Here is an 11,489-nt window from a genome sequence, read left to right as displayed (position 1 = left end):
GTTGCTGATATATTTGGTTGTCAATAACTTCGTGAGGTTTACACGAGTCTTGCCGTCATTCTTGCTCGCTTTGTTTAGGAGCTATGTGACACCAGATGGGAAAGAGGCGTGTATGATATTTGTGACTGCTCCTAGGCGAACCAGACCCAGGCAGTCCTGGCATGTATGTCAAGGTTGTTGCTGACCACAAGACATTTAGTTGTCCTTGGAAATTACCAGTATAAAGCGAGAGAGACAGAAATAAGTACGGACAGCAGATTTTCGAAGCGAGATGGCATTTGCTCTATGATAATATGCTTTTGGCGTCTCCCAAAACTGTGGTCCATATCTTAAAAATCATACTGCAAGTACATCTCGTCAATTTCTCTCCAGGTTGAACTCAACAAAATGCCCTATCTAGAGCTACATCCATACCATACAAGTGTCCTCTGACCCACTTCTGCGAATCAAAGTTTCTTTGTTCCAACTTCTTGCCTAGGCTTCGTGGTGAATGTCTATATCAGGATTCGCATCAGCCGTGCCGTGTGTCTCTTGACTTGCATCGTAGCTGTTGTTATGGATCCGGCGCACATGATCTCTCATGTTGTCAATCCGGCTGAACATCCTCGAACACCGCTCGCCTCTCTCATTCAGACAAGGGCATTGAATCCTTGGGTCGTGCTTTGCCTCGTGCCGGGCACGGTCTTTTCTGGTCGCGAAGCCCCGCTTAGTGGGGGGATGACGGCCCTCTGGACCCGGCCCCGCCTGCGGACAATGTGGATAGCGGCAGAAATATCGTTTAAAGTGTTGTTTATAGTGCCGTTGAAGCTCCCGGGATCCGGTAAACTGCAGTGTCGACTTGCACCCAGGAAACGGGCACGTCACAGCATCGGGTCCCCGAACTTCAAGCTCGCCGCACTGCATCCATCGGGACTCCGGGTTGGCCCTTCTTGTCAAATCAGGTAAATGAGTAGTCGGGGCAACCCTTCCGGGATTCAAGTCAGCAGGCAGTTGTAGCTGACCTGGCAGGTTGTGAGGATTAACCTCACCGGAGTTGTCCCTCTCGCCGCATTGTATAGAAGGATCTATAGATAGCCGCCGAGTGCTTGCCATTGATAACACATCCCGTGATGATTCTGGAGAATCCTGGCGGTTAAAGAGCGGAAGAGCCATCCATGATTCAGCCATGTTTAGACACGGTAGCGATACGCTTGTACCGGCCTTGAGCTTCGTCCACTAGAAAGAGGAAAATGGTCTCGGGGGATCTGTTAACCGTACTAGCCCTAGCATACCACGACTATCACCTAAACGGCTAGGTGGCTGATCTACCCACTACCTCCTGGACAGTCAGCTGACCTACTCCAGAGTCGTATCTTGGTTCTTAAACCGATCAAACCCGTGGGACTAGCGTTCCTAGCGGGGGCTTAACAGAGACAACTATAAGCCCCAATACGACTCTCTAGATGCGCGCACTAACCTGACCTTGCAAATGGCAGACCAACTAAATTCAGCTTATCTTCCACAGGTATTTTAGTAGCCCGGATGACGGCTGCAACCCGCATCACATCCTACACCCTAGGTAACGCTATTTGGCCCTAGTATAATGGTCTTGGTTGAGCCGGGTTCAAGGATTAGGGTGGACAGGGTTCAAGGCGTCATCCCCAAGGCCGTGAACCCTGTTCAGCCAGACGTGTGATTTATCCATCCCCTCAATCCTGTACCGCGCCTAACCATGTCCCCGGATGATCAACATACTGTGTCTGGATTAAGTTTATCTCATCAAAACCGGTCTCAATGAGTGTGGCTAAGAAAATGCAGGAAAGGGAAATCAGCCTTCTGATGCATTATGTGGACGACGTGTTTCCTCATCAATTCCCTTTCTACCATAGCCAGTTTGTGGGGAAAAGAGAATGGCTCTTGCCCTTGCTGTCGTCAACAAGATCGGTCTATTACGCTACGCTGTGCCTCAGTCTACTGCACAAGGAGAAATGCTTCAATATGGACCAGCCAGAGTCGGTATCCTTTTGTCAAGAGGAGAGACTGCGATATTATATACTGGCGCTGCGAGAAACACAGCAGCTTTTACTGAAGTTGAGCCCAGTATATAACCTAGACACCATAAGATACTGTATTCCTTCCCTAGCAAGCGCTCTACATCTGATCAGTTATGAGGTAAACAGTCCTTCTCCGACAGGATACAGTGAATTATACGTTAACCTGTCTATCTTAGTCCTCCTATCCTGTATATGGAGATTGGAAAGTTCATCTGCAAGCTGCAACGTCACTGATCCCCATTCTCGTAGGGAGCTGGAACAGTATGATCAAACCGATCAAACACACTTCCTCCCTTTGGACAGGCCTAACTCTTTCTGATTTCCATGACCTCCACACAGAAGGGTCTCTCTCTTACGAAAATGCCAGTGCCTTCCGGTTTCTAACGAATGCACTGGCTGTAACTGGCATCCTGTCTTTCATTTCAACTGGCCCGACAGCTGCACTGTCCGACTACCGATATCTGATGGATTCCACATACGATATGGTTCAGTGTCACCAGTTCCTTGGTTGTGAGAACTGGGTGCTGTCGGCTATTCTAGACGTGGGCATGCTGGACCGGTGGAAAAGAGAGGAGGAAGAGAACCGACGCCTCAGCTTCAGGGAGTTAGCGAACCGGGCAAAGAGGGTCGAGGACAGCCTAGAAAATGGAATCAGAGCGTTATCAGCTAAAACGACCAGTTCTCCAGATGCAGTCATCTACATCACCCGGATTTATGCCAGTTCCACACTGACCTACCTGCATTCGGTAGTCTCAGGTCTCAACCCGGACCTAAGCGAGATACGGGACAGTGTCTCTCGAACCATTGAGCTCCTCAAAGAACTCTCAAACCGGCGTCTTCTCGCCAGTCTGACATGGCCCCTGTGTGTCACTGGATGCATGGCAGACCCAGATCAAGGTGCCTTTTTTCATAGTCTGGTTATCTCGGCGGAGATCAGTCCGCAATCATTGAGGCATACATGGACTGCTTTACAGATAATCAAGGATGTGTGGAAAGCCCGCAGCTCTTGGTGGGGACAGACATTGCCTAAATGGGAACAAATTCTTTGTATTGATGGATCTCCAATACTACTTATATAAAGAAGCTAAGCCAGACACACTCTAGTAGCCAATGCTGCTCTAGAAAGAATGCAGATAGCTCAGCTCGGCCAAGGTTTGCGAACTCCACCTGTCAACCACAATGACCATATGTAAACAGTTCTAACAACTTCCATTCTCCATTGCTAACTCCTAATGCATTCTGGCCCGTTTCATTTACTCTGGCATATTGTGAGGGATATACGGCAGCCCACCTTCGATGGCTTCCATGACGCGAGTGAACTCCTGATACGCATATTTCTGGCAATCATGGTCAAATATCCAGCTAAGGTCTGGAGGCGACTGATCGCCTTGTGCTTGTTGCGTTGCCTCCAGGTCTTGTCGAACCTGGAATTCCGAATCGAAATCCCTCGAGAGCTCCGTTTGAACGAGCGAGGCTCGTGGATACCTAGGTATAGCAAATCGATCAGCCAACCTCTTTCTGAATCCTTGAACTTGGACATTACAATACCTGATTCTCTCCGCAACAGCGAGCACTTGAGATACCTTCGACTTCCCAGCTAGCTCAAGAGCAATTGCGAGCGTTGCAGCATCTTCAATGGCTTGACTCCCTCCTTGCCCAGTAATGGGAATCATCGCATGGGCCGCATCGCCTATCAGCATGATTTTGCTTCCGGGAGAGAGCCAAGTCTTGAGCGGTTTTCGAATGACCAGTTTCTGATCAATGAAAGCACCTGGCAGTACGTGACAAATTCCAGCATCCAGCTGATGGTGGACTGGCCAGCCTTTGAGAAACGCTAAAACCTGAGTGGGATCCTGTACGCTCCCATGCCAGGAATCCATGCTAGTTTCCGTATCCTTCGACAGTCTTCGTGTTAGTTCATTGTGGTTTGCAAAGAGTTCATGATTGCATACCTTATGCTGGCAATAGATAAGAATGGCTTTCCCTCGACTGGGAGTTTCACTGTGCCCGCTCGCTGATAGTGACTCGCAGAGCGTCGTGACCACGACTTCACTGTACATCCACATGGATGCCGATGTCTTTCCCCAGCCCGAAGCCTTCGACCCTCTTCGTTGGGTGACGGGGAATCCCAAACAAATGGAAAATGCCATCGTCGCCTTCTCCAAGGGACGACGGATGTGCCCCGCCAGACAGTGCGTCGAGAATCCCAATTCATGTTTCTTCGTTCGTCTGATATCGACGCTCGTCTGCTAACTACATTCAACCCAGTTTGGCATATGTGGAAATGTTTTCTATCTTTGCCATGCTGTTTCGCAGATTCCAGATGTCTTCCTATGAGACCGAGTAGGTGTCTCTGAACCATTCTTTTCGGGACGAGAGTGTTATCTAATTTGCGCACAGCATCCACGATTTCGACTACAGCGAGTATCTTTCTCTCCATTTTCGGGGGAAGCCTCTGCGGGTCAAACTGCGAGAGAGACCTTCGTAAGATAGCGTACGTAGGTAAAAGCAAGCTAGCTTGGGGATAAGTCTCGAAGCAAGGTCATTTACACCAACTACGAGCAAAATAAGAATCGAAAGATGATCAATTCCTACGCTCTCTCCCCTGTACCGTAGATAATAGCCCCATAGCTATACTGTGTTGAATTCGGAATGAGCGTAAATAGGACATCCCCGGGAGGGTGTACAGAGGATGCGAATCCTGGCCGATGGGAAGAATGTCCGCAAATGATCCTTAAATCATGTTTCTTTGTTTCTCTGTTCGGCCTTCTCACTGTGGATTTACAAGGATCTGAAAACGGCTTGCGCTAATGCAGTGAGACATGTACGAATTGCCAACAGCAGAGATGGTTAGGGTTAGTCATGTGGATAGGACGCCTCAGAACCGTTTGGCGAGAAGCCACAGAGTATAATCCTTGTCAGACATGTTCGACATAGTACGGTTTTCGCGGTTTTCGCGCGTTTACTCTATACACAGAGTATTTCCTGAACAGGTCGATATTGATTTGAGAGTATACATGAACCAACACAGCCTTTGACTAACACTCCCTCACCGTCACCAAGATTCCCGGCGTGTCGCGCGCCTGCGCCCCCAGAATATAATCACGACTCACGTCAATGTCGCGCTCCCGTCGAACAGCGGAAACATCGAAATCAAACTGACGGAAGACTGCTGCGAGAATCAAAACGAGCTCTGCACGAGCCAGATTCACGCCCAGACAGGAGCGCGATCCCCGATTGAAGGGCACCAAGTATCGTTCCAGCCGCTTGCTGTCGGGTCCCAACCACCGCTCGGGCCGGAACGTGTGCGGTTCGGGGAAAATAGTCTCGTTGAGATGTGTGAGCATGGCGGTCATCCCCACGATCGTGTTGGGTGGGATGATGATTCTGCGGCACAGCAACTGGATGTCAGGAAATTGGCGGCTAATCCGGTGGGTGACCGGATCACACAAACGTAGTCCCTCCTGTATGACGGCTGTTAGGTAGGGCAGCTGCTCGAGTGTGGTCAGTGTGGGAAACTGCTGGGGATCTGGGATGTTGGCCACGAGTTCGTCATGCAGTCGCTGTCGCACAGACGGGTTGGCGGCAATATGATATGCCGTGCCACGCAACACATAGGCTCTATAGGGAGTTAGCCTGAGAAACTGCACTACAGTAGAGAGTTTCGGAGATGGAAAGGCTTACGTTGTCCCAGAGCCTGCGGTCACCAAGCTAAACGCTTCATCACGCAGTCGATCCCGCCGCAGCTCTACTGGGGGAAGTTTGCTGTCTAGAAGCTCATGGAAGACAGTGCGATGACTGGCATTCTTGTAGGTCGTATCCTCGCCGTTTCGAATAGCCTCCACCTGCCGAGACAAGTCCTGTACAGATAACTGTTAGCAACTGTATCTTATTGGACCCCTTTCCGATGGTCTTACCCGACGGAAATCTAGAATATCTGCCATGGCAGGAGCCAGGATCTTATTGACGCGGTCCTAGACAGTGAAGGTTTGTTAGGGTATACATTTCCATGACTCCAGAGCTGGGAATGCTTACCGGCAATGAATACGTGAAACGCATGGCCCACGGAATATGGATATTCAGCAGACTCACCTCCAAGAAGCTATCCACGTCGTCAAACCCCTTGCGGCCGAAATCTGGCTGGATCACATTCTGCGGCTCATGGGCAAAGCAGTAGGCATTGATGATATCTAAGGTGACGGCGGCGTAGAAATATTTCATATTCAACATGTCGCCGGTCTGCGCAGCTTGTTGCAGACGCTCGCGTAGAATATTAATGGGCTGCCACATCACCGGAACGAGGTCGTCGACAGATTTCTTGGAAAAGAAGGGGTTCAGAGCGCTGCGTCGCAGGCGATGCAAGTTATGCGACTGGGTCCCAATCGTCTGTCCTTCTTAATTATACTGTTCTTCTCCATAATTTCTCTTGGGGGTTTGTCACGACAGGGAGGCATACTGCTGGATATGGCCCAAAGGCCTCGGCGACGCGCAAGGGCTTCACAGCACGGCCATTAATCTGGTTGAAGAGCTTGTCGAAGTAATCGGGGTCATTGATGTGAAGCTCGTCCGGGTTGATGCGAATGACGGGGCCTGTCGCCGAAAGATTAGGCTGCGTCTGTCCATCAGGATGTGGAATCCCTACCATATTTTTCATGCAGATCCTTGAGTTGGAAGGTGAACTGGCCACCCTGGTAAAGGTCATAGTACCATTCATAGAGATAGGTCACCTTGGCCAACGGAGGGCCGGGGATGTGCGCCAGCGGGTGGAAATAGACACGGTAGGCGACGAGGGAGATTAGGGCTACCAGCGCCAGGGATAGTAACAGGAGGACAGCCATGGTGTCCTGTTGTCAGCTCATCCAGTTCCTGAGGGGGTGGGTTGGACACACGGCCTTTATCTAGAGTACTAATCAAGCCAGACCAGGCAGTAGAATTAAATTAAGACTCCTTCCTTGTTTGAATCGTGGAAGGTAGGGTGTGGCGTCGGTGTCCTTTCTCTTCCCAATGGTTGTCTTCTTTTGTTAGTCATAGACTCATATCGCAACCCCCGCACAGAGATCGGAATTGATTAGCGGGGAGGGGGAGGGAACAAAGAAGAGCTCCAAATGCGTCGGGATTCTAGTCTGTCAGCCAAGAGGTAGTAGTCGTTAGGCCCTGCATTAGGGAACAGGGATTCCTCCCGCTGACGGGCCACAATGCTAAGGTGCCCAATAGGCAAATTCTCTTTGCACAAGGCGCTCAGGATGGAGAGAAAGAGAATTCGTCTGAAACGAATGCTCTCATTTCCGGCGGTCTCCTCGTTGACTAGAGGAATTACTAGCACGGAGTACTATGACGACTACTGCTGGTTCGTTCTAGATGACCAGGAAAGGGCACCCTTCAAATTGACAGTATGCTAACTACTACAAGCTAGATCGGCCCTCTTGATGGAAGGTCGGTACTTTATAGCCATGGGTCTTGGACCACATCCACTGCTGCGCCTGTTGCACCGTGAACGGCACCAGATCCTCTACCACCAGCGGTTCCGCCGTCAGACCTCGCGCCCGGATGAACTGAGCACTCGAGAGCGGTCGCTCCCCACGCCCAAATCGCACGATCGACTGAGCCCATTCCGCCAGGATCTGCTTTGTCTGCGGGGCCATCCGGAACACGAAGAAGAAAGTGTGGGGCATGTTCTCGTACTCCTGGAGAGTGATAGATCCGCCTGCGCGATGCACCTCCCGGGCCACCAATCGTGATGCGTCAACGATCTGCTCCTGACCTGACCCCAGCCAAAGGGGACAGGCACCGGTCCAGTCGTCCGCAGCTGCGGGGCTCGCTATTGGATGCGCCAGCATGCCTGCCTCGCAGTAGAGGTTGGCACGGGGTGGACGTGTAGGCCAGGCCGGACAGGTCGGGAACGTCTTTTCCAGGTAGGGCAGCTTCTCGATCGGGGTGGGGAAGATGTCACAGTAAGCATTGCGCTCGAACGAGGGGAAGGCATTGGTGAGGTCAGCCGTAGGACTGAGGAGGGACATCCCGGCCGGCACAACGGGTGCCTGTTTCGCTCCATGGAAAGTGATTGTAGCATCCCGACGCTGTAATCAAAGCAGGACCTGGAGGAGTCCTAGGGCTAGACAGGAGCCGGAGCTATCACCGGCGACCACAATCGAAGAGGCCGGCACAGCTTTGTGTGGACTGCCCCCAGGGGGGCTCAGCAAGGCCAGGTAGGCTTGGAAGGCGTCCAGGAGGGCAGCTGGAAAGGGATTCTGAGGAGCTAGTCGTTGTCGCACGAGCAGGACCCTGGCTCCTGTGGCCTGTGCCAGTGAGGCGGCATGTTTGCGATAGCTAGATGGGGAGTTTAATCTAGTGGAATGGGTTGATAATCATCAGGACCGCTGCACTGATACATTAATCATAGACAATGGAAGCACAAACACAAAGGTACCCCCGTAGAGGTAGAGTATAGTCAAGGGGCTCTTGGTCTCCGCCATCAACTTCTCAAACTTCTCCTGTTCCCCAATCGCGGGCTCCGGCGTGTCCTTCTGGACATTGCTACGGTATCCCACCCATTCAAAGTCCAGCGGAGCCGACTCCGGGCGATCGTAGCGTACCTGGTGCTCGTTTGCCTCGTCTATCAGCTGTAGGAGAAGCTCGCGCGAGTTATCGTCATTTGGACTGGGGAGGGAGAATTTGCTGACCCAGAGAGGGCCATTGACAGGATCGTTGCGGCAGGTGGCCTTTTGCTGGACGGAGATAGAGGTGGTATGGGCACCCTTGAGGTATTCTGCGCGTACCTTCTGGGCGGCGGCCACCAGATGTTGGGCGTTCTGGAAGTCCATCACAGTTCAGTAGACGCGATTTATAAAAGGATATGGTCGGAGAAGAGATTAAGGACATGGTCAATTGACACTGTCCGTGGCTCTATCAACGCTTTATGAAGGAAAGGAGAGCGAGATAGAGTGCGGTGAAGAATTCACATGGAAATAGCGACATACTCGATGAATCGCCCATCCTCGGATGTTGAAGTGGAGGTGGAGGACAGTTGGAGGGTAAGTAAGGCTGGGCGATCAGGGATCAGTCTTTGTGGATTCAATCCCTGTCTGGTGGCTGCATCAATCCCCAACTACACAGGGGCAAGCATTGGTCAGTGTCAGTACACCCACAAAACAGTAACAGGAGACAAAGAAACAGAGTGAGGCAGTGAAACACACTCGGTACAAGTATGACCAATGACACAGGATCACTGTGGGCCTTCTGTAACATGACCACGGAAGTGACAAAAGGCCTGAGAAGGGGATGGATGAGAACGTTTTCCGGAAAGCTTTGGCCCTATTCGATTCTTTGGTTCAAATACCTCGCAGCTCATGCCAAGCATAAAGCCACCAAGACAGGTACACCAGTTCATCTCCATGATTGATGTGCCACCGATCCCTAAAAACCGTGCATCAGACTTCTCGAACCCCACCAGCAAATAACTGATTCGAAGGTGCTGCATTCTTATCTCGCATCTTAGCCGCTGTCTCAGCGCCTGCCGCAGGAACTCGAAATTCGAAGGCTCGACCCGGGGCTGGTCCCTTCCCATCTGGAAATAAATATGGGTAAGGTAAATATTCCGGTATTAAGCCCAGCTGACGCAGCACGGTAGCTTGGTCCCACGCTATGTGTTCGTCGTAGAGACGGTCTCCTTGGATATTGACAGCCGCCACAAAAGGGATCTCAAGATAGAGGCCGGTTGGAGGGATTCCAGGGATCCTACGAAGATGAGTAAGATGAACAACGTAGTCCAGAGACGGTGAGAAGCCCTACAGCCAGTCAATCTCCGAGTCATGGGTCAGGGTCATAATGAACTCGTCCACGACACGGTCGATGCCTATGGTCCAGCTTATGAGATGGTTGTTGGTGCCGTGTGGGTTACTGAAGATAAAGTGGCCACGGTAAAATCGAGTGAGTTGGTCACGGCCAATTCCCCCGGTCATCTTGGAGATGTCAGCTGGCAGATTGCCGAATCGCCGACCAAAGGTCGTATGGTACTCACCGTGGGAATGTGACTAAAATAAGGCTCTTGTACCATTGTGTTCATAGCATGCTCAACAGATTGGTTGTCGAGTTCAAAGTAAGTATGTTCTTCCCAGATGGCCTCCAGATCGAAGTAGGGACCATTCATATGCCTCTTCAGGAAGGACAAGGTCCGCGTGTGAGAGACTGCTTCTGTAGCATAATCAAATTCGGCGGAAGTGGGAGGGGCAAACAAATCGGTCTGAATCATCGGATAGTTATGTTGCATTATATTGGCCGTTCTCTGCAGTGACACATTTGTAGGCCCATGAAGATGTTGCACGGTGGGTATAATGCTCGATGTCAATTTAGCAGCATCAGCTGCTACCGGATAGATGGCGGCTGCGGGTACCTTGTTGATACCGGGAATAGATTGTACCTTCTCCCATAACTGATGGCCATATGCTGTGTCTCGATATCAGCCAGGTCGTGCTAAATTGAATCGAAGAATGAAGCAATCTTACCTACGAGACCGATAGTATGCTTTGGAGAGCAATTCTCGTGCCGAGTCACTGCCTCAATTGCCTGGTTTATTATATAACCGTGATCCAGCGCAGATTTCCGGATTTCGATAACGGTGTAGCCCTTCTCAGCCTATTTCAATGACGGCATAGGAACTCCGTCATCCAAAAGTAGTTGGCTTGGGGCGCGTCGGAAAGGACGACGATCATTCCAAGCCCTATGCCCCTGCGAGAGAGAGGAAGCAGGACAACGCCCGACTTGATCTCGTGGATCTTTGGGGTGGGCAATGCTTTCAGCGGAATATCAACCCGGGCCATGGTACCTGACTTGAAAGACGTAGATTTTGCATGCAATGCCGAATATGTCAATATCTGCTTACTTGCCAAAGGGCTCTCCCCAATCCCGTTAAATAGACATGCCATAACTTCCTCCACTCACCCAGGTCAATTGTACTCTCCGCATGTTTAGAAATATCCTTGCAGGCCAATGCGCGGGGTTGGTTTCGACTATGATAATTCAGGCAGCACCTATATGAGCCTTCAGGGCTCGGAGAGCCGAGTGCTTTCGGCGTCAATGAACTCGTAACTATCATTCGCCGCAAATAGTGCGCTGACAGATATTCTCTTCAACCTCAACATAGGCTATTCTTCTCCATAAACAATGAGGTCCTAACTCTCGGGTCAACTGCATCAGCTTCGGAAGTCCGACCATGATAGGGATAGCGCCATCTCGGTCTAATATTTGTAGTATTGTCCGACTTGATTTGCTTGACTCTTCTATCCTCTTAGCTGGCAGCACTAGACGTCATTAGCATGATAATGGACTTCTATACTCTCCGGTAACCCTATACTAGGTACTATACTTGACCTTCCCCCTTTAGGTAAAAACAGCCCTGCCCGTCTACTTATCTGGTTATCTCGCCCAAATATGGTTAGTGTATGGCTTGAGTACGGGAGC

General features: G+C 50.8%; 5 protein-coding genes across 5 annotated transcripts; 1 reads left to right on the top strand and 4 right to left on the bottom strand.

Moving 5' to 3' along the window:
• Positions 1 to 474: 474 nt before the first annotated feature.
• On the bottom strand, positions 475 to 1,167 carry ANOM_004717 (C2H2 type zinc finger domain protein; the record flags this gene model as incomplete). Its single annotated transcript, XM_015549974.1, has 1 exon — positions 475 to 1,167. The coding sequence occupies one exon, from the start codon at positions 1,165 to 1,167 to the stop codon at positions 475 to 477; it is 693 nt and encodes a 230-aa protein (XP_015407278.1).
• A 582-nt stretch (positions 1,168 to 1,749) lies between these two features.
• On the top strand, positions 1,750 to 3,112 carry ANOM_004716 (fungal specific transcription factor domain-containing protein; the record flags this gene model as incomplete). The annotated part of the gene is made up of 2 exons (XM_015549973.1): positions 1,750 to 2,151; positions 2,210 to 3,112. The coding sequence occupies exons 1-2, from the start codon at positions 1,774 to 1,776 to the stop codon at positions 3,110 to 3,112; spliced, it is 1,281 nt and encodes a 426-aa protein (XP_015407279.1). The 5' UTR covers positions 1,750 to 1,773.
• A 1,959-nt stretch (positions 3,113 to 5,071) lies between these two features.
• Positions 5,072 to 6,871, bottom strand: ANOM_004715 (cytochrome P450; the record flags this gene model as incomplete). Its single annotated transcript, XM_015549972.1, has 6 exons — positions 5,072 to 5,654; positions 5,718 to 5,893; positions 5,951 to 6,007; positions 6,069 to 6,419; positions 6,490 to 6,623; positions 6,676 to 6,871. 6 exons carry the CDS (start codon positions 6,869 to 6,871, stop codon positions 5,072 to 5,074), a joined length of 1,497 nt encoding a protein of 498 aa, XP_015407280.1.
• A 564-nt stretch (positions 6,872 to 7,435) lies between these two features.
• Positions 7,436 to 8,854, bottom strand: ANOM_004714 (uncharacterized protein; the record flags this gene model as incomplete). Its single annotated transcript, XM_015549971.1, has 3 exons — positions 7,436 to 8,071; positions 8,129 to 8,360; positions 8,451 to 8,854. 3 exons carry the CDS (start codon positions 8,852 to 8,854, stop codon positions 7,436 to 7,438), a joined length of 1,272 nt encoding a protein of 423 aa, XP_015407281.1.
• Positions 8,855 to 9,460: 606 nt separating this feature from the next.
• Positions 9,461 to 10,849, bottom strand: ANOM_004713 (LEA domain protein; the record flags this gene model as incomplete). Its single annotated transcript, XM_015549970.1, has 5 exons — positions 9,461 to 9,767; positions 9,822 to 9,991; positions 10,051 to 10,475; positions 10,535 to 10,664; positions 10,733 to 10,849. 5 exons carry the CDS (start codon positions 10,847 to 10,849, stop codon positions 9,461 to 9,463), a joined length of 1,149 nt encoding a protein of 382 aa, XP_015407274.1.
• Positions 10,850 to 11,489: the final 640 nt, after the last annotated feature.

The sequence above is a fragment of the Aspergillus nomiae genome (assembly GCF_001204775.2).
Source record: "Aspergillus nomiae NRRL 13137 chromosome Unknown contig00119, whole genome shotgun sequence".
NCBI classification, from domain to species: domain Eukaryota; kingdom Fungi; phylum Ascomycota; class Eurotiomycetes; order Eurotiales; family Aspergillaceae; genus Aspergillus; species Aspergillus nomiae.
The sequence above is the reverse complement of the archived record's forward strand: the minus strand, read 5'-3'. Positions and strand labels throughout refer to the sequence as shown.